Source organism: Primulina eburnea, chromosome 12 (genome assembly GCF_022965805.1).
Source record: "Primulina eburnea isolate SZY01 chromosome 12, ASM2296580v1, whole genome shotgun sequence".
Taxonomy (NCBI): domain Eukaryota; kingdom Viridiplantae; phylum Streptophyta; class Magnoliopsida; order Lamiales; family Gesneriaceae; genus Primulina; species Primulina eburnea.
The window spans coordinates 29,190,707-29,212,077 of NC_133112.1; the positions used below are offsets into that span (position 1 = coordinate 29,190,707).

At 37.5% G+C, this 21,371-nt stretch overlaps 1 protein-coding gene and 2 long non-coding RNA genes across 5 annotated transcripts in view; 1 reads left to right on the forward strand and 2 right to left on the reverse strand.

Moving 5' to 3' along the window:
* LOC140807364 (uncharacterized) overlaps positions 1-21,371 on the forward strand; it is a 71,917-nt gene that overhangs the window by 11,608 nt on the left and 38,938 nt on the right. The gene's annotated exons all lie outside the window — the stretch shown is intronic.
* LOC140807991 (uncharacterized) lies at positions 2,669-3,683 on the reverse strand. The gene is made up of 3 exons (XR_012112789.1): positions 3,610-3,683; positions 3,458-3,529; positions 2,669-3,254 (listed from the first exon to the last, which is right to left on the reverse strand). It is a non-coding gene; the product is annotated as an uncharacterized lncRNA (long non-coding RNA).
* LOC140808019 (uncharacterized) lies at positions 3,734-21,225 on the reverse strand. 2 transcript variants are annotated; one of them, XM_073165016.1, is made up of 5 exons: positions 20,910-21,225; positions 4,905-4,976; positions 4,396-4,467; positions 4,244-4,315; positions 3,734-4,040 (listed from the first exon to the last, which is right to left on the reverse strand). In XM_073165016.1, the coding sequence occupies exons 1-5, from the start codon at positions 20,914-20,916 to the stop codon at positions 3,898-3,900; spliced, it is 366 nt and encodes a 121-aa protein (XP_073021117.1). In that variant the 5' UTR covers positions 20,917-21,225; the 3' UTR covers positions 3,734-3,897. The 2 variants fall into 2 exon arrangements, with proteins under 2 accessions (XP_073021117.1, XP_073021116.1); XM_073165015.1 differs by lacking the exon at positions 20,910-21,225 and having other exon boundaries at positions 4,905-5,259.

The following is a 21,371-nucleotide window of genomic DNA, read 5'->3' on the forward strand; positions in this document are numbered from 1 at the left end:
AAAAAACATATTTGTTTAATTTTTTAAAAAAGATTTTGATTATTCAATTTTTCTCCTATGTTTTTTTATCATAATGTTTTTTGTGGGACTCTTAACTTTTAATCGTTGTTACAATGATCAGAGTTAATTAATTACAGCGGAAAACGAGGAAAAAATTTCTTTCCAATAAGCCCAAATTGTGCCGACTCTAATTATAATATTAAAATAGTATATAATAAAGTCTCGTCTAAACACATCACAACTTAAAATAAGCCCACACATGACTGAAACCAACTACATACAAACAACTCATATCCCCAGAACATGCTGCGGTATACAGATACAAATATATACTGGGATAGACCACTCAATCTCAACCCAGATGTGATTCCTTCAGAAGTATCCTCTTCGGTCCTCTGATAACATGGAGTACCCCCGCTATTGTCTACACACAAAGACAACAACAGCCCCTCTCGAGGGTGAGCAAACGCTTCGTATTAAACATCCATAATAAATACAACATGTAACCACACAATAATTTATGATATGCAATGCATGCATGTCGTGGAGATATCATGTCAAATGCCCATCCACTGAGCATGTATCGGAACCAATCGAATCGTAATTAATGCTCGAGCTGGCACACCAGCCTCAGTGAAGTATAAGGGAATATATGTAAGATAGCGTCGGCAAAGCGCCATCAAATCCCAAATATCAACTAATCAATCATAGGGACCACGAATGACTATGTTTTTAAGGGCCACATAATTCCAAACATAGCATCGTGCTCAAAACCCTAGAATCAAAATCCAATGATATAAAGGTATCTAATGATCATAGCTCAACGTGAATTTCATGTATAGATGTATGTGTAAAATGATGTGTGTTAATAAAATATTTATTTTATACATCGATCAATCAATCATGAATGCCATGTATGGCACATAAACTCAACCAATAAGGCATATAGACACATATATTTTCAGTCAAATCAATCAAGCATATATCATATGACACAGATACATGCCGTATGTTACTCGGTCGCAACATACCTCAATTCTTCCTTCCCAGTTCATTGTAGCTCTCAAAAGAACACTCTCAACATGAGGATTCCAGATATATAAATTTTTTTGAGTTTCGATGTAGATTCGCACGATAGAACGTCAATTCCAACTTTTTCCTTCGAAACATCAGAGGAAATTAAAATAAGCTTATAGGAAAACTCATTCTTATCAACGGTAAATTTTGTGCAGCCAAGGCTGTGTACGGAGGTGCGCAAGATCTGCCACAACCGCGCACCTAGTTCTATCCGGAAGTGGTTTGAGATTGCTTCGCGTGCAGGTGCGCCACTTCCTGCACAGGTGCATGCTTTGTTCTGTCCGAAGCATTATTTTAGGTTTTGAATTAGCCAAAGCGGTCAACGTGAAATTGTAGATCTATGTCTTGGCTTTCATTTGCCGCTGACCTCACTCAATTTGGAGATCGGACACGAATGTTATGCACATTCACTAATAGAAAAATCGCTTTTTACTTCGCGTATTCAATGAAGTAATAAGGTAGTTAATTGCCGAAGTATATGGACGTGAAGTAATAGATGTACATTTTACTTCGCATAATAACCGAAGTTGTATGTTTGAAAATACTGAAGTCTTTGGCCGGTTTTCGAAGGAAAACCGGTCCAGAATTGGACCGGTGGCGAAGTAATAAATGTGTTTTACTTCATCGATTATGGTAAACAATGAAGTAATATATTATATATAACTTCGTCTTAATTATTATTTAGCGAAGTAGTTTATAATCGTTTACTTCATCATTTACAATAATCGACGAAGTAATGCATCTGAAAGACTTCGTAGTTATGTATTTTGATGAGGTAATAGACACAAACAACTTCACAATTTATCCTATTTGTCGAAGTAAATATTATCTATAACTTCAGCATTTATCCTATTTGTTGAAGTATTTTATGTTATGCTACTTCACAATTTGCATTTAGTGACGATGTAAGTGGGTCGAAAGACTTCAGTAATTTGTGTTTTGGTGAAGTAATTGCGCAAAACAACTTCGTTTTTACAGAACATTGTTGAAGTAAATTAATTCTATCACTTCGTCTGATTTCTTATTGACGAAGTATTTAATATTATGTTACTTCACAATTTGCAAATAACAACGAAGTAATATACCTGTTACAATTTGCAATTCACAATATATGACTTCGCAATATATGACTTAATGCACTAATATGGTTAATATCCATGGATCCACAATTACATATTCATCAATCCACAAGTAACCCAAAAAATGTATCCACAAAACCAAAAGTATATCCAAAAATCCACAATGACAAACAAAATATTTATCCCAACATACACCATCCATCTAAGCACCTACATAAGAGTAAACAAATTCACTCCATTCACTTCTGACCTCGTCATATTGACATTGAGTGTAATATTGGTTCTTGATGCATCCTGCAAACTGAAATTTGAAAAAGAAAATACATTAGATTCTTCTATTTCAAATAAAAATTGACAGATATAAAATATATCAGTACTGGTAGAGGCAGGTTTCATTTGAAAGTACGAACTTATTGCATTTGTATCTTGAAATAAGACCGGATAAAAATTCATTACAGATTACTCCAATTGCATGAAGACAATTGCAATCTAATTAATTACCCTATAGGGGTCGGATTGAGACTGCTTAGGGGTAGCCAGAGGGTTTCTGATTGGGCAGTTGGGATGGAGATTCTAAATGAAGTCTTAAATTCAGGAATGAAGATTCAAAATGAAGTCTTTAATTCAGAGTTCCTCTCGTTATCGTTAGCCGACACCAGGATTCAAATGTCGTCTTAAATTTAGAGGATGTTATTTTTATGAACCATAATAAAAATTGGGATACGACAGAAAGAGCAAAGAGTGACAAATCATATGTTGATACCCAAACATAAAAAACAAACTAACCTGCAAGATGAACCATCCCTTCATCCTTGATCCTGCAAGAATCCAGGTTTAGGCTTTCCAAATTTTTTAAACCGGTATCACGAAAATTCTGCATGAGTAACAGTTACTAATAATTCAAAATAATTCAACTCCTAGCAAGCATAACTTCAGTACTATTGCAAAAACATGATCAACTAGAAGCTGATATTGTTGGGGGAGAAAAATTCAACACCATTTTATCACATATGAGAATAAATTTACCTTTTAGGTGTATCAAAATAGCACCAGAATTATCATTGAATCCCAAATTCAAAACTTTCAAAGATCTCAGCTCTGTATGAAGCACAGAAAAGGCGAAGACGTTACTTAACATTGCAAAATGAGAATAATGATGCTTAGAAAGCAGGAGTGTCATTCATGATGCTCCAGCATGGATGCATTCATTCATGATGCTCCACACATGATTATCACTCGTATGCTTAGAAAGCAGCTATTATTTTAGCTTCACGATAGAAGTATCTTGAGATGGAACTCACCTGAAAATTTATCACAACTGTCGTCAATCAAATTACATCTGCTGAGATTCAAAAACAATAAGGCACCGAGAGCTGCAGAAACACAAAAATCATTTAATATACGTGGAACAACATACTGACAAGTATGATTAGAAAACAAACACAATACATACTTGTAAGTGACTCCAGACACCGAGCCGTGACAGGACAACCCTCCATATTTAAAAGAGCAAGCTTCTTCAATGCTGCAATACAAATATTTGGTTTCAAAATTTTTTTTAAACAAACTAACCTGCAAGATGAACCATCCCTTCATCCTTGATCCTGCAAGAATCCAGGTTTAGGCTTTCCAAATTTTTTAAACCGGTATCACGAAAATTCTGCATGAGTAACAGTTACTAATAATTCAAAATAATTCAACTCCTAGCAAGCATAACTTCAGTACTGTTGCAAAAACATGATCAACTAGAAGCTGATATTGTTGGGGGAGAAAAATTCAACACCATTTTATCACATATGAGAATAAATTTACCTTTTAGGTGTATCAAAATAGCACCAGAATTATCATTGAATCCCAAATTCAAAACTTTCAAAGATCTCAGCTCTGTATGAAGCACAGAACATGCGAAGACGTTACTTAACATTGAAAAATGAGAATAATGATGCTTAGAAAGCAGGAGTGTCATTCATGATGCTCCAGCGTGGATGCATTCATTCATGATGCTCCACACATGATTATCACTCATATGCTTAGAAAGCAGCTATTATTTTAGCTTCACGATAGAAGTATCTTGAGATGGAACTCACCTGAAAATTTATCACAACCTTCGTCAATCAAATTACATCTGCTGAGATTCAAAAACAATAAGGCACCGAGAGCTGCAGAAACACAAAAATCATTTAATATACGTGGAACAACATACTGACAAGTATGATTAGAAAACAAACACAATACATACTTGTAAGTGACTCCAGACACCGAGCCGTGACAGGACAACCCTCCATATTTAAAAGAGCAAGCTTCTTCAATGCTGCAATACAAATATTTGGTTTCAAAATTTTTTTAAAATAAACTATATTTATCAGAAACTTGAAATGGAAAATTCTTTGGTACACAGTTAAATGGTTTCTTATCATTGCACTATGGTATTAATTAAACAAAAGAATAACAATATTAATAACTTCATCAACATTTCTCAAGTCACAGAAAAGTATCGTTTGAACAAGGACAAATCGACAGCCTTCCTATCACTTTTGAGTAAACAATCTCTCAGAAAATGACTGCATATAATAATAAAATTTCGGCACTACAACTGGATTTCAATACAACTACGGGTCCATAAACAGGTCAATACACAGATAACATGAATTTTATGTTGAATCACACTGCAAGAGCCTTCCAAAAGAAAAGTAGAGCTTTAATGGGTCAAACTGCATCAATCATTTCGTTTTACTCAAAGCATTTTACCTCTTAGAAATGAGATACCGCTATCTGTAACCTTACTCGATGCAATTTGCAATGACTTCAAGTTTGTACGCCCTGCAAAATAGATAGATAAATTTTCTCCAAACAAGAACACATGTTTCTTCTTCATGCTCAACCAAATTCCATTCTATTTAATGCATTTCTAACTTGTCTCAAGTCAGTGACCGTAATGAGGTAATAATGATCGCATCAAAACACAAGATGAAAGCATATTCTCTTAAGCTAACCACAAGTTAAAAAAATGTGACTCTCTCTCAAATATTCAAGTATTTTTCTTCATCATTTCCTACGTTGAAGAGTACATAAACATTAAAAGAGAGCTACCTGAGAGAGCCTTCATGTCACACCCTTACTCTATACTTAGCATGATTACCATAATCAAAATAAGGTTTGAATGATATAACTATAGTATGAAGCAAATCAGACAAGAGGCATCACTTTGACGGTTTATAAAAATTTTGGCATGATGTCCCTATATTTTGTATAAGCCAAAAACTCAACTCAAGCAACAACCTCAAGCATATTCTCATATAAAAACATACTTTGTATCATCATTCATAACATGGAACTTGTTTCAAACCTTCGTATAAAATTTACTACAATACTTATGCGGAAGCTATACAATAAGAAGTCCCGGTTCTTGTCGAGGTAGGGCACGTCACTAGCATCAATTGGCGAACCGGCATCCTAGGCATCTTCACTACCTGATCCTGTAATACATGAGCTACGTGAGTTTATAAAACTCAATAAGTTGGCACTTATACGTATCAATATGCATCGAAGGAACATACATATCAAGTCGTGATCAATAATGAATCTTAAAAACATGTCATACCGTAGCATATATTCAATGTTCATTTTTGTACTTGAGCCTCATTAGTTGACCTGTACTACCGTGCTTGCTTTATTATATAGCTACTACTGTGTTGGACGTCAGGGAGCAACCTTTGGCAACCCCACGCCCCATGAAAATATATTGGCCAATAGCTTTGGTGGACTTAAAACCACCCATGATGTCAACAAGCTCTATATCATGTAAAAATCAGTCCTTTTCTTTCAATGTTCATGTTCATTTTCATTACATAGCACCCATCATCAATATTCATGAGTTCGTTACATATTTAATACATAACAATGGAATATGGTGCTATGTTTTCATCAATAAACATACTAACAATGTACATATAGCAATAATCAATGGGAATTATTTGAAATCATAATACTACTCATGTATTACTTCAAGAACATTCCAACTTACTGTCCAAGTGTACGAATACTTGTTTGAGACGATGTTTATCAGTCATATGCTGTAAATAAACCAATATTTCAGTTACTATTTCTATACAAGGTGAAAGTTACCCCTATACATTTAGAACAACTAAAGGAGAAGAAAACTTACACCCTTAGGAAGCTCTTGGGATGGAGAACTAAGCTCTAACCTCAAAATGATGAAAGGAATAAAGAAGGAAGGTTTTGGAAGAAAGAGATCTTGTTTCCCTCGAGTTCTTGCTGGTAAAGTGGAGAAGAAATGGTTGGAATGGCTTAGAAAGTCGATACTTATCTTTGTACAGACTGTCGGGCGCATATGCGCGACATTCTGGGCGCATATGCGCGACCCTTTCTGCCCTCCCGGCGCACATGCGCGAATTCTGGCGCATATGCGCGCTACATTCTGCCACAAAACTCATTTTAACTTCCGAATTAGCTAAAGTGGTCAACATGAAAGTTGTAGCTCTATGTGTTTTCTTGAATCTCCCCAAATTTCAGGTCATTTGGAGGTCTGAGTAAAACGTTATGCCCATTCTCCCAATAAGTGTCAGTGCAGGAACAACGAAACACACGACACCCTTCGGGCCACTTTTGGCTCGTCTTCCCTAATGATTTGAACAAAACCCAAAACGTGAAAATTGTAGCATTATATCTTATCTTTCTAATGGTTAAGGCCTCACACAATTTGGATCAATATTCAAATCATTATGCTAAAACCCGTAACAACTACAACAATTTCGTCTCATTTCCTTCAGTCCTATACCAACTTTCATTACACTACTTCTACCTACACCTCTTACTACCACTATTTTAACACATATTTATTCTCAATACACCATAGACAATATAAAAATCATGTTCAATCTCAATATTGATACCTCAATTGTAGAACCCGTAAATCAGTAGACTTATAAGCCATGCACAATTCTAGATTTTTAAATTGACTTCATTGCATAATTATTTTAAATGTATTTCTCGAAGTTAATTATTTTATTATTTCAGTTCAGTAGTTGATTTTTAGCATTTCAGTTATTTCAGTGAGACCGGACCGGAGTTGGAGTTTTGAGATATAATTTAAGATTCGAGAAATATTTCCAGAAGTTAAATTAGCTAGCAAGTAAGTTCATTTAAGTTAGTAAGAAGGTGTGAGGATTTAATTTAAGTTGCTTGAGGTGATTAAGAAATAAGCCCATTTAAGTGGCATAATTAAGGGATTAATTCAATAAATTATTTAGGGGATTAGTGAGGCTTTTAAGAGTTATTAATTTAGTAAATATTTAGCAGTATCCTAGTCTAGAAACAAGAGAGATTTCGGCCACCTTGGATGAGTAACCCATTTCCTTGCCAACTCACCCTTTGACCCATCCTTTGTTAAAGTTTAGCATGCAAACCTTTCTAATTATTAACCATCCTTAATTAATTAATTCTTAACCAATATCCTAACCTATTATAGATGAGTATTCGGCCACTCCAATTCTAGAATCACCCAAAAATCATTTGCTAGCAAACAAGAATTCAAAAAAAAAAAAAGAGTGGACTTGGTCTTGATATCCTTCCTTATATCTTGCACCTACCCTCCTCACTCCCATAACCAATTCTCCCCCTCTCCTTTTTCAAAATTCAGACTCATATTCAGTAGAAAATCGTGAGTTATAGCTAGGGAGAAAGGCAAGAAAAAAATCGAGAGCTAGTGAGCAAACAAGAGAAGCGCTTCACTCCTCCGCGTCGCGTCGTCGTTGTTTCTTTTCGTTTCAATTTCAAACGAATCCAAGGCATGTATATACTTTTTCTAAACCTCAATCAAGTCATATTAGCAAGTATTTTTCAGTACATGATCAGATTTCATCATGCTAAAAACCGAAATTTTCAGTAGACACGAAACAAAATTCTGCACAGATTTTTCTATCGACTTCCATGCTTCACGATTGGTATGTTTTGTTTCGATTTCAGGGATGGATCGTTCCAAGGGCTCAAAGCTGATTATGGACATGTACTAGGACATGTTAGGGCCATGTTAGAACGTTTGTTTCAGTCCCATGCTTGCTGGAAAAACCGAAATGACAGCAAGTCCCATAGGTGCAGGAAATGGTGCTCGAAAATTCAGTTTCTTGTCTTGAGGGTTTGATCTGATCTTGGCTGCCCCAAGGGCTCTTAGCCATGGTTGTATCACTCCCCTAGCATGTCTAAGACGTGACTAAGTTGCCCTTTTGGTGGCTTGGTCCATGGTGCGCCGGTTTTTAAATCAAATGCAAGAACAGCCCTGCACCCCCTTCGACCCCTTCATTTGACAGCATGTGTTGTTTCAAGTTTTGTGGAATGGTATGGATCTTGGTTGGCCTATGGCCCTTAGCCACGGTTCATACCCTACCACGGGATGTCTAGATTGTCCCACGGTCAATCAAATGGCCACTGGAACGAGTCGAGACAGCAAGCGAAGCACAACACCACACACGCATGCATGAGGGCCCTCGGTAAGAGCTTTCGGTTGGTTGCTTTAATGATGTGGATTGTGGCTGGCCTAGGGCCCTTAGCCATGGTTCAAATCATTCCTTGGGATGTTGGTAAGAGTCTCTGGTCGGTGGTTCACGCCCCAATGGCCGGTAGTTTCGAAAACAACACAAGATACGCGATGGTACAGCTGCTGGAAAATTACAGCAAGTTGCGGTGTCGGTTCGGAGGCTCGTTCGAGTTCTCGGTCGGCTTTTAGCCTATGGCCTTGGACTGGAAAGTGCCCCATCGAGTTAGGAAGGTCATGTTTTTGGCCGTTCATGATTCGGATCATTTTTGAGGTCGAACGAGAATTTACGGTGCGATGTGTCAAATTGACTCTCGAAAGAGCGTTTAATGTTTTGGCCTCCATTTCACCTAGATTTCGACCCTCACCATTTTAGGAGCATTAGTTCATAATTTTAGGCGTATTTTTAATCATGACTATACGTCGGTTCAGTGTTGGTTCGGGTTGGTTCGAAGTCATGATTAAATACGAAGCGGTTAGACGTATTTGTCGCATTTTCAAACTTAATTGCATAGTTTGGTCAAGAAAAATATATTGCATATTTTCATGGCATATTTAGGTTGCAGCGAGCCTGGGGACGATCAATCCAATCCAGTTGGTAAAATATACAGGATTTTTCATTATGCCAGTTAAATTATATTACGTGCATGAAAACAGAAAATGATTATTTTTGAGATTTATGCGATATGGCTTGTGGTTCATTCACTATGTGGGAGTGTTATTTTATACGGTCGCCAGTGACCGGCCAGATCAGTTCAGTTTCAGCCTCCCCGGTAGCCAGTTACCGATCAGTTTCAGCTTAGTGCAGTGGCCACAGGCGTAAAACATAATCTCAACAGAAAATTTTATCAGTTATTTCAGTACAGGGCTCCAAGGAGAAAATATTTTTACTGTGATTATCAGTTCAGTTATGCACGTATTATAATTGCTCAGTACAGAGTATTTTCAGCATGCCTCATGACATGATATTTTATCCCATGCATATTTTACTTCAGATTTTACTCGTTACCTGCGATATATGCATGCTGAGTCTTTAGGCTCACTAGACTTGATTGTTGTAGGTACTGATGAGGTCAGGGCCGAGGGCGGGGACCAGTGAGCTAGCTTGGGTCGGCAGTAGTGGCACCCGAGGACCTCAGTGCAGCAGTTGTTATTTTATTCCGCAAACAATTTTTATCAGTCGTGGATATTTTTAAATTGAAATCGTTGGCAAACTTTATTTTTCTTCCGCTGCTCTATTTTAAACATTGAACTGGATTTATCAGTTGATTTTATGAATAAGGCCATTTAAGTTCTTTTAAAAAGAAAATTTTTAATTTTCCGCAAATTTTAAAGCAAGAAGTTTTAGGGCCTTTACAGTTGGTATCAGAGCCTATGTTCTTGTAAAGGGTTACACTACTACTGACCACGAGAAGCTCACGAAGTCACGTCTTCGGTCTGTAAGTTTTACTTTTCAGCATTTTATTTAAAGAACGAATTATTTTGACAGCATGCTTCCATGAATTAATTTCGACCAGATTTTAGGTATTTCCGTGTTCATTTAAAATAAATTATGGAATTATGCATGTTGGTTACGTCGGAATTGGAAATGTCTAAGAATTCGAATATTGAGCTTTAGGAGAAGTTGAAAATGATTTGACTATATTAATTTTTGGGTGAAATAAAAACAAAAAGGAATTAGTTGTGTTCAATATAAGTTATCAATCGATGAATATTAAGATTTCTACCAAGTAAGAAATCTAAAAGCTTTATATGGGGATTCTAGAATTCTATGGGTTATAAGTGAAATTGATTTATTAAAGTTAATCTAATGCTATCATGGGCTAACTTATTAAGTTTATACGCCAGACTTAATTAAGCATTGAGGATACGTAAGAATGCGACATTTGTTCCAATGAGGAAAGTCCAGGGGTCTTAGGCCTCGACTATTTTGTAATTGGGAAGAGAATAGTTCAAGCATGTAATTTATGCTGGAAAGGTTTTATTATTAATGTGGAAAATCGGTATTGTACATTTTGGGGTTTTATGAATTAACGTACTCAAGATTTAAGATTTGCAACAATTTAATAATTGGGATGTACTTGTAAATAGTTAAGTTATGTAATTTTGGTGCCGAAAGATAAATATTTGATTCAATGGTCTTAGGCTAATTTTGTTATGATGTTTAGTTAAGGTTTAACTTTTAAATGCATCACCGGGGATAGAAGTCGGTCATTAAATTTTGGGCTAAGGTTTCCTAAGTTGAACTGCCTAAATGCTAATGTAATAGGTCATTGAATATCACGGGTATAGTATAAGGAAGGTAAGATATGATACGTTTAAATCCATTTCTAATATTGGGAACGGTGAGAAAAGTCAGAATTGAGGTCATAGTAAAGTAAAGCTAAGTTACCATAAGTCGTTTTAAGTTGTGATTCGCAAACGAGATTTTTGTTAGGCAATCTAATTAGGATTGAAGAAACGTAAGGACAGTCTAGGACTTAAATTTTTATCAGAGTAGCGCAGCGGTAGCGTGGATAATTGGGATAATAGAATTAAGAATCTAAACTTTTGGATTATCGAGGATTAGCGAATTTCGAGGACGAAATTTCTTTTAAGGGGGGAAGGATTGTAGAACCCGTAAATCAGTAGACGTATAAGCCATGCACAATTCTAGATTTTTAAATTGACTTCGTTGCATAATTATTTTAAATGTATTTCTCGAAGTTAATTATTTTATTATTTCAGTTCAGTAGTTGATTTTTAGCATTTCAGTTATTTCAGTGAGACCGGACCGGAGTTGGAGTTTTGAGATAGAATTTAAGATTCGAGAAATATTTCCAGAAGTTAAATTAGCTAGCAAGTAAGTTCATTTAAGTTAGTAAGAAGGTGTGAGGATTTAATTTAAGTTGCTTGAGGTGATTAAGAAATAATCCCATTTAAGTGGCATAATTAAGGGATTAATTCAATAAATTATTTAGGGGATTAGTGAGGCTTTTAAGAGTTATTAATTTAGTAAATATTTAGCATTATCCTAGTCTAGAAACAAGAGAGATTTCGGCCACCTTGGTTGAGTAACCCATTTCCTTGCCAACTCACCCTTTGACCCATCTTTTGTTAAAGTTTAGCATGCAAACCTTTCTAATTATTAACCATCCTTAATTAATTAATTCTTAACCAATATCCTAACCTATTATAGATGAGTATTCGGCCACTCCAATTCTAGAATCACCCAAAAATCATTTGCTAGCAAACAAGAATTCAAAAAAAAAAAAAGAGTGGACTTGGTCTTGATATCATTCCTTATATCTTGCACCTACCCTCCTCACTCCCATAACCAATTCTCCCCCTCTCCTTTTTCGAAATTCAGACTCATATTCAGTAGAAAATCGTGAGTTATAGCTAGGGAGAAAGGCAAGAAAAAAATCGAGAGCTAGTGAGCAAACAAGAGAAGCGCTTCACTCCTCCGCGTCGCGTCGTCGTTGTTTCTTTTCGTTTCAATTTCAAACGAATCCAAGGCATGTATATACTTTTTATAAACCTCAATCAAGTCATATTAGCAAGTATTTTTCAGTACATGATCAGATTTCATCATGCTAAAAACCGAAATTTTCAGTAGACACGAAACAAAAATTCTGCACAGATTTTTCTATCGACTTCCATGCTTCACGATTGGTATGTTTTGTTTTGATTTCAGGGATGGATCGTTCCAGGGGCTCAAAGCTGATTATGGACATGTACTAGGACATGTTAGGGCCATGTTAGAACGTTTGTTTCAGTCTCATGCTTGCTGGAAAAACCGAAATGACAGCAAGTCCCATAGGTGCAGGAAATGGTGCTCGAAAATTCAGTTTCTTGTCTTGAGGGTTTGATCTGATCTTGGCTGCCCCAAGGGCTCTTAGCCATGGTTGGATCACTCCCCTAGCATGTATAAGACGTGACTAAGTCGCCCTTTTGGTGGTTTGGTCCATGGTGCGCCGGTTTTTAAATCAAATGCAAGAACAGCCCTGCACCCCCTTCGACCCCTTCATTTGACAGAATGTGTTGTTTCAAGTTTTGTGGAATGGTATGGATCTTGGTTGGCCTATGGCCCTTAGCCACGGTTCATACCCTACCACTGGATGTCTAGATCGTCCCACGGTCAATCAAATGGCCACTGGAACGAGTCGAGACAGCAAGCGAAGCACAACACCACACACGCATGCATGAGGGCCCTCGGTAAGAGCTTTCGGTTGGTTGCTGGAATGATGTGGATTGTGGCTGGCCTAGGGCCCTTAGCCATGGTTCAAATCATTTATTGGGATGTTGGTAAGAGTCTCTGGTCGGTGGTTTACGCCCCAATGGCCGGTAGTTTCGAAAACAACACAAGATACGCGATGGTACAGCTGCTGGAAAATTACAGCAAGTTGCTGTGTCGGTTCGGAGGCTCGTTCGAGTTCTCGGTTGGCTTTTAGGCTATGGCCTTGGACTGGAAAGTGCCCCATCGAGTTAGGAAGGTAATGTTTTCGACCGTTCATGATTCAGATCATTTTTGAGGTCGAACGAGAATTTACGGTGCGATGTGCCAAATTGACTCTCGAAAAAGCGTTTAATGTTTTGGCCTCCATTTCACCTAGATTTCGACCCTCACCATTTTAGGAGCATTAGTTCATAATTTTAGGCGTATTTTTAATCATGACTATACGTCGGTTCAGTGTTGGTTCGGGTTGGTTCGAAGTCATGATTAAATACGAAGCGGTTAGACGTATTTGTCGCATTTTCAAACTTAATTGCATAGTTTGGTCAAGAAAAATATATTGCATATTTTCATGGCATATTTAGGTTGCAGCGAGCCTGGGGACGATCAATCCAATCCAGTTGGTAAAATATACAGGATTTTTCATTATGCCAGTTAAATTATATTACGTGCATGAAAACAGAAAATGATTATTTTTGAGATTTATGCGATATGGCTTGTGGTTCATTCACTATGTGGGAGTGTTATTTTATACGGTCGCCAGTGACCGATCAGTTCAGTATGGTACCACCCGGTCGCCAGTGACCGGCCAGATCAGTTCAGTTTCAGCCTCCCCGGTAGCCAGATACCGATCAGTTTCAGCTTAGTGCAGTGGCCACAGGCGTAAAACATAATCTCAACAGAAAATTTTATCAGTTATTTCAGTACAGGGCTCCAAGGAGCAAATATTTTTACTGTGATTATCAGTTCAGTTATGCACGTATTATAATTGCTCAGTACAGAGTATTTTCAGCATGCCTCATGACATGATATTTTATCCCATGCATATTTTACTTCAGATTTTACTCGTTACCTGCGATATATGCATGCTGAGTCTTTAGGCTCACTAGACTTGATTGTTGTAGGTACTGATGAGGTCAGGGCCGAGGGCGGGGACCAGTGAGCTAGCTTGGGTCGGCAGTAGTGGCACCCGAGGACCTCAGTGCAGCAGTTGTTATTTTATTCCGCAAACAATTTTTATCAGTCGTGGATATTTTTAAATTGAAATCGTTGGCAAACTTTATTTTTCTTCCGCTGCTCTATTTTAAACATTGAACTGGATTTATCAGTTGATTTTATGAACAAGGCCATTTAAGTTCTTTTAAAAAGAAAATTTTTAATTTTCCGCAAATTTTAAAGCAAGAAGTTTTAGGGCCTTTACATCAATCATCACGTGAAATCTGATGAGCTAAATAACTACATAATAAACGACATAAACGCATTATTATCATTTGTAAGAGTAACCGGGCATTGCAATTCTCCCCTCCTTCAAAGAATTTCGTCCTCGAAATTTTACGTACCATATAGTTCAGGATATCTCTGTTGGATCTCGTCTTCTCGCTCCCAAGTTGCTTCTTCGATTGCATGATTTCGCCATAACAGTTTCACCAAGGGTATTTCCTTGCCTCGTAACACTTTTGATTTCCTATCGAGGATTTGGACCGGTCGTTCTTCATATGAGAGATTCGATGCAAGCTCCAATGGTTCATAATGAAGAACGTGAGAAGGATTGGCCAAATACTTTCGTAGCAAGGAAACGTGAAAAACATTATGAACATTTGACAAGTTCGTTGGTAAAGCAACTCGGTAAGCCCTGTCTCCTATTCTTTCCAAAATTTCAAATGGACCGATATATCTTGGACTCAATTTTCCCTTCTTACCAAAACGCAAAATGCCCTTCAATGGTGATATCTTTACAAATACATGGTCACCAACCTGAAATTCCAATCGACTACGTTGCACATCAGCATAGCTTTTTTGTCGACTCTGGGCAGTGTGCATTCTTTCTCTGATCTTGGTTACCAATTCAGCTGTCTGTTGTACCAATTCAGGGCCTAATAATTTCCTTTCTCCTATTTCATCCCAATGTACTGGAGATCGACATTTTCAACCATATAATGCAGTATATGGTGCCATTCCAATGTTTGACTGATAGCTATTGTTATATGTAAACTCAGCCAACGGTAGTTTACTGTCCCAACTACCTGGGAAGTCAATAGTACATGCCCTCAACATATCTTCTAAGATCTGATTCACTCGTTCTGATTGTCCATCAGTTTGAGGGTGGAATGCTGTACTAAATGCCAATCGAGTTCCTATAGCATGATGCAAGCTTTTCCAAAATGCAGATGTAAATTTGGGATCTCTATCTGATACAATGGACACTGGGATTTCATGAAGCCTCACTATCTCTTTGATGTATTCTTCATCATATTGATTCATCGTGTATGTGGTCTTCACCGGAAGAAAGTGAGCTGATTTTGTAAGTCGATCCACAATAACCCATATAGCATTGAATGCTCTTTGTGTTCTTGGCAAACCAAGGATGAAATCCATTGTAATATGCTCCCATTTCCATTCAGGAATGGGTAGTGGTTTCAGAAGTCCTGCTGGTCTTTGATGTTCAGTCTTGACCTGTTGACAAGTTAGACATTGTGAAACAAATTGAGCAATGTCCTTTTTCATACCTGGCCACCAAAATAATGGTTTCAAATCCTTGTACATTTTTGTGCCTCTTGGATGGATCGAATAAGGAGTAGTATGAGCATCAATAATAATGTCGTTCCTGATCGTTCCTTGTTTTGGCACACAAAATCTACCCCGATATGTCCATATTCCTTCCCCATTCAATTCAAAGTTCGAATGTCCTTTATCCTCATCTCGCTGTCTTAATTGCTGGAATTCATTATCTGCATTTTGTTCGACCTTAATCCTGTCTGCAAGTGTTGGTCGAACCATGAGAGATGATAATTGGATTGCAGTGCCCTTTGGCATAACATCAATTTTCAAATTCTGCAGATCTCATAAAATTTTTTCTTGTACTTGCATTGCAGCAATAGAACTGTACTTTCGACTTAACGCATCTGCAACAACATTGGCTTTGCCTGGATGATAATTAATAACACAATCGTAATCCTTCACCAATTCCAACCAACGTCGTTGTCTCATATTCAGTTCTTTTTGCATGAATAAATATTTCAGACTCTTGTGGTCCGTGTAAATTTCACACCATTCACCATACAGATAATGGCGCCATATTTTCAACGCAAATACCACTGCTGCCAGTTCTAAATCATGTGTGGGATAGTTCTTTTCATATTCATTCAATTGTCTAGAGGCATAAGCAATCACCTTCCCGTGTTGCATCAAGACTGCTCCTAAACCTTGTTTCGAAGCATCACTGTATACTACAAAATCTCCTGATCCTTCTAGAATAGCAAGGACCGGTGCTGAAGTCAATTTTGCCTTTAACTCTTGGAAACTGCGATCACATGCTTCGTCCCATACAAATTTCACATTCTTTCGAGTTAAAGCAGTCAAAGACAATGCTATCTTAGAAAATCCCGCTACAAACCGACGGTAATAACTAGCTAGCCCAAGAAAACTACGTACCTCGGTAACAGTGGTAGGTCGTAGCCAGTTATTAACAGCTTCAATCTTACTTGGATCCACTGATATGCCTTCTTTTGAAATGATATGACCCAAGAATGATACTTGTTCAAGCCAAAATTCACATTTATTCCATTTCGCATATAAATGTTTATCTTTCAAAGTTTGCAAAACTAATTCCAGATGTTCTCGATGTTCCTCTACAGTTCGTGAGTAAATTAAAATATCATCTATAAACACAATCACGAACCTGTCTAAGAATGGCTTGAAAATTCTGTTCATTAGATCCATAAAATGCAGCTGGTGCATTCGTTAGTCCAAATGGCATTACAAGAAATTCATAATGCCCGTACCTGGTTCGGAAGGCAGTCTTTGAAATATCATCTGACTTTACTTTTAATTGATGATAGCCTGATCATAAATAAATCTTCGAAAAGATAGCAGCTCCTTGTAGTTGATCAAACAAATCATCAATTCTAGGGAGTGGATACTTATTTTTGATTGTCACTTTGTTCAACTCCCGATAATCAATGCATAGACGAAGGGTACCGTCTTTCTTCTTCACAAATAAAACAGGTGCACCCCAAGGTGAAAAGCTTGGTCTAATAAACCCTTTATCAAGCAACTCCTGTAACTGTTCTTTCAATTCTTTCATTTCTGTAGGAGCTAATCGATAAGGAGCTTTTGAGATCGGATGAGTTCCTGCCACAACATCAATTACAAATTCGATCTCTCTATCTGGGAGTAAGCCTGTTACATCATCAAGAAATACTTCTGGAAATTCACAAACGACATCTGTATCTTTTAGTTCACGAACCGGTGGATCAATAACTAAAACAGATGCTAAATATCCTTGACACCCGTTCTGTAATAATTTACAAGCATTCGTACAAGAGATTATCCGAAGAGGTAAGGATATACCTGCACTTGCTACTGTGAATGGTTCAGCTCCTACTGGTGCAAACTTGATCATCTTCAGGCCACAGTCAATATTAACTCTGTACTTAGAGAGCCAATCCATTCCCAATATCACATCAAAATCAGTCATCTTTAGAACTATCAAGTCAGCATACATCTGATGGCCTTGGACATATATTGGACACCCTCGCACAATCTGATCTGTCTGTAATTCTTGCCCGGAAGGTAAGGCTATGGCGAGTTGTGTCTCTGTTGTACTTGATGTAATGCCCTGCCTCTTTACAAATGATTCCGAAATAAAGGAATGTGTGGCTCCTGAATCTAGTAAAACAATAGCAGTGATACCAGAAATCAAGAACATACCAGTGATTATCGATGTATCCGCATCCACTTCTTCTTTGGTCATCGAGAAAAGGCGTCCTTGTACTTTCTCAGAACTCCCTGGACAATTCCTGGCTAGATGCCCTGGCTTTTTGCAACGATAACAAACATTGGAACCTTGCATACATTCTCCGCCATGAAGTTTGCCACATTTAGGACAAGGTGGCATGTCCTGTTCTTTACGTGGAGGGGTACCCTTGCCACGGGGTTCCTCTGGTCGAGTACCTTTGCTATCGGTCTTTTTGCCTTGTCCTGTTCCTTGGCTCTTTTGAAAGTACTGCTGCCTTCGCTGTTGTCTGTCCCTTTCAATGTCATGTTCATCTTGTTCTGCCATAAGTGCTCTTTCTACTATCTCCCCGTACGTAGCAACTTTCGACATCCTTACATCTCTTTTAATTTCAGAGCGAAGTCCCCGCATGAAATGTTCGCTCTTATTGGTGTCATCTTGTGCAATATATGGTACATATTGGACTCCGGCCTCAAATTGATGTATATATTCAGTCATTGACATGGTTCATTGCTTCAAATTCAGAAAATCACTGGCTTTCTTGGCTCGTACGTCTTTACTGAAATATTTGTTGTAAAACACAGTTTTGAAAGTTCCCCATGTCAATGGTCCAACCGGTAATGCAACTCTTGCACTTTCCCACCATATTCTTGCATGTTTTGTTAAGAGAAAGATGGCACAAGTTATTTGGTCAGCATCATCCATATGAAGGTAGGAGAAGATGGACTCCAATGATTTAATCCACTCTTCTGCTACTGCTGGATCAGTGCTTCCCATGAATTCAGGAGGATTCAGACGTCAAAAACGATCATATACGTCCATCTGAATAGGCACATGTCTGTGTACTATGGCTTGTGCTTGTGCCTGTTCATGAGTAGTCCGTTGCATCTCCAGTAGTTGCTGTATTTGTTCACCATGGACTTTTGCTTGTTGTTGGAGTAATTGAGCGAAGTCATCTACAGGTCGCTGTGCACTGCCTTCACCTTCGACTGCTGGGGCCTTGCCCTTAGATGACTCTCCTTCCTGTACTTTACGTTTCGGTGGCATCGTCGCTTATCTTCACCTACATGTAGAATACATAGACACATAACTTGGCATAAACTATGAGATACAAAGATACGTACTTGCCGATTTCCCCATGTGTAGATGAAGTGAAGTGTCTTTCCTGTCGAAGAACCTTGGGCTCTGATACCATAAAAATGTCACACCCTTACTCTATACTTAGCATGATTACCATAATCAAAATAAGGTTTGAATGATATAACTATAGTATGAAGCAAATCAGACAAGAGGCATCACTTTGACGGTTTATAAAAATTTTGGCATGATGTCCCTATATTTTGTATAAGCCAAAAACTCAACTCAAGCAACAACCTCAAGCATATTCTCATATAAAAACATACTTTGTATCATCATTCATAACATGGAACTTGTTTCAAACCCTCATATAAAATTTACTACAATACATATGCGGAAGCTATACAATAAGAAGTCCCGGTTCTTGTCGAGGTAGGGCACGTCACTAGCATCCATTGGCGAACCGGCATCCTAGGCATCTTCACTACCTGATCCTGTAATACATGAGCTACGTGAGTTTATAAAACTCAATAAGTTGGCACTTATACGTATCAATATGCATCGAAGGAACATACATATCAAGTCGTGATCAATAATGAATCTTAAAAACATGTCATACCGTAGCATATATTCAATGTTCATTTTTGTACTTGAGCCTCATTAGTTGACCTGTACTACCGTGCTTGCTTTATAATATAGCTACTACTGTGTTGGACGTCAGGGAGCAACCTTTGGCAACCCCACGCCCCATGAACATATATTGGCCAATAGCTTTGGTGGACTTAAAACCACCCATGATGTGAACAAGCTCTATATCATGTAAAAATCAGTCATTTTCTTTCAATGTTCATGTTCATTTTCATTACATAGCACCCATCATCAATATTCATGAGTTCCTTACATATTTAATACATAACAATGGAATATGGTGCTATGTTTTCATCAATAAACATACTAACAATGTACATATAGCAATAATCAATGGGAAGTATTTGAAATCATAATACTACTCATGTATTACTTCAAGAACATGCCAACTTACTGTCCAAGTGTACGAATACTTGTTTGAGACGATGTTTATCAGTCATATGCTGTAAATAAACCAATATTTCAGTTACTATTTCTATACAAGGTGAAAGTTACCCCTATACATTTAGAACAACTAAAGGAGAAGAAAACTTACACCCTTAGGAAGGTTTTGGGAGAAAGAGATCTTGTTTCCCTCGAGTTCTTGCTGGTAAAGTGGAGAAGAAATGGTTGGAATGGCTTAGAAAGTCGATACTTATCTTTGTACAGACTGTCGGGCGCATATGCGCGACATTCTGGGCGCATAGGCGCGACCCTTTCTGCCCTCCCGGCGCACATGCGCGAATTCTGGCGCATATGTGCGCTACATTCTGTCACAAAACTCATTTTTAACTTCCGAATTAGCAAAAGTGGTCAACATGAAAGTTGTAGCCCTATGTGTTTTCTTGAATCTCCCCAAATTTCAGGTCATTTGGAGGTCTGAGTAAAACGTTATGCCCATTCTCCCAATAAGTGTCAGTGCAGGAACAACGAAACACACGACACCCTTCGGACCACTTTTGGCTCGTCTTCCCTAATGATTTGAACAAAACCCAAAACGTGAAAATTGTAGCATTATATCTAATCTTTCTAATGGTTAAGGCCTCACACAATTTGGATCAATATTCAAATCATTATGCTAAAACCCGTAACAACTACAACAATTTCGTCTCATTTCCTGCAGTCCTATACCAACTTTCATTACACTACTTCTACCTACACCTCTTACTACCACTATTTTAACACATATTTATTCTCAATACACCATAGAAAATATAAAAATCATGTTCAATCTCAATATTGATACCTCAATCATCACGTGAAATCTGATGAGCTAAATAACTACATAATAAACGACATAAACGCATTACTATCATTTGTACGAGTAACCGGGCATTACACTTCATATCTGAGTCAGTGATGCAATTGCAACAATTGACATTCAGAGATTCAAGCTTCACAAGTTCTGTCAATGCAAACATGATATATCAAATAACGAAAAGTAAATTGAATCCTAAATACTGACAAGAATTTTTAAGTATGGCATTCAGAAGGCAAACTCGTTGAGCGCAAATCCACTAATAACCATGACAAAGTTTTAGTGTTAATACCTCCAAAGAATTTAGGTGACCTATTAAACAAAGAATTACTTTAAAAGAGTTAATATCAAAGAAGTACTTAGTTCTTCGCTTCTTTTCACTTTTTGTCTCTCATTCATATAACTTGTAAATTTTTCTTGATTTATTTAATTTTATATTATGTTAAGTTGCTTCCAAATAAATTGATTTACATCCAAAATCAACAAATCACTATTTTTTTTGTCACAACACCTTTGACTATCGTCTAGTCAGC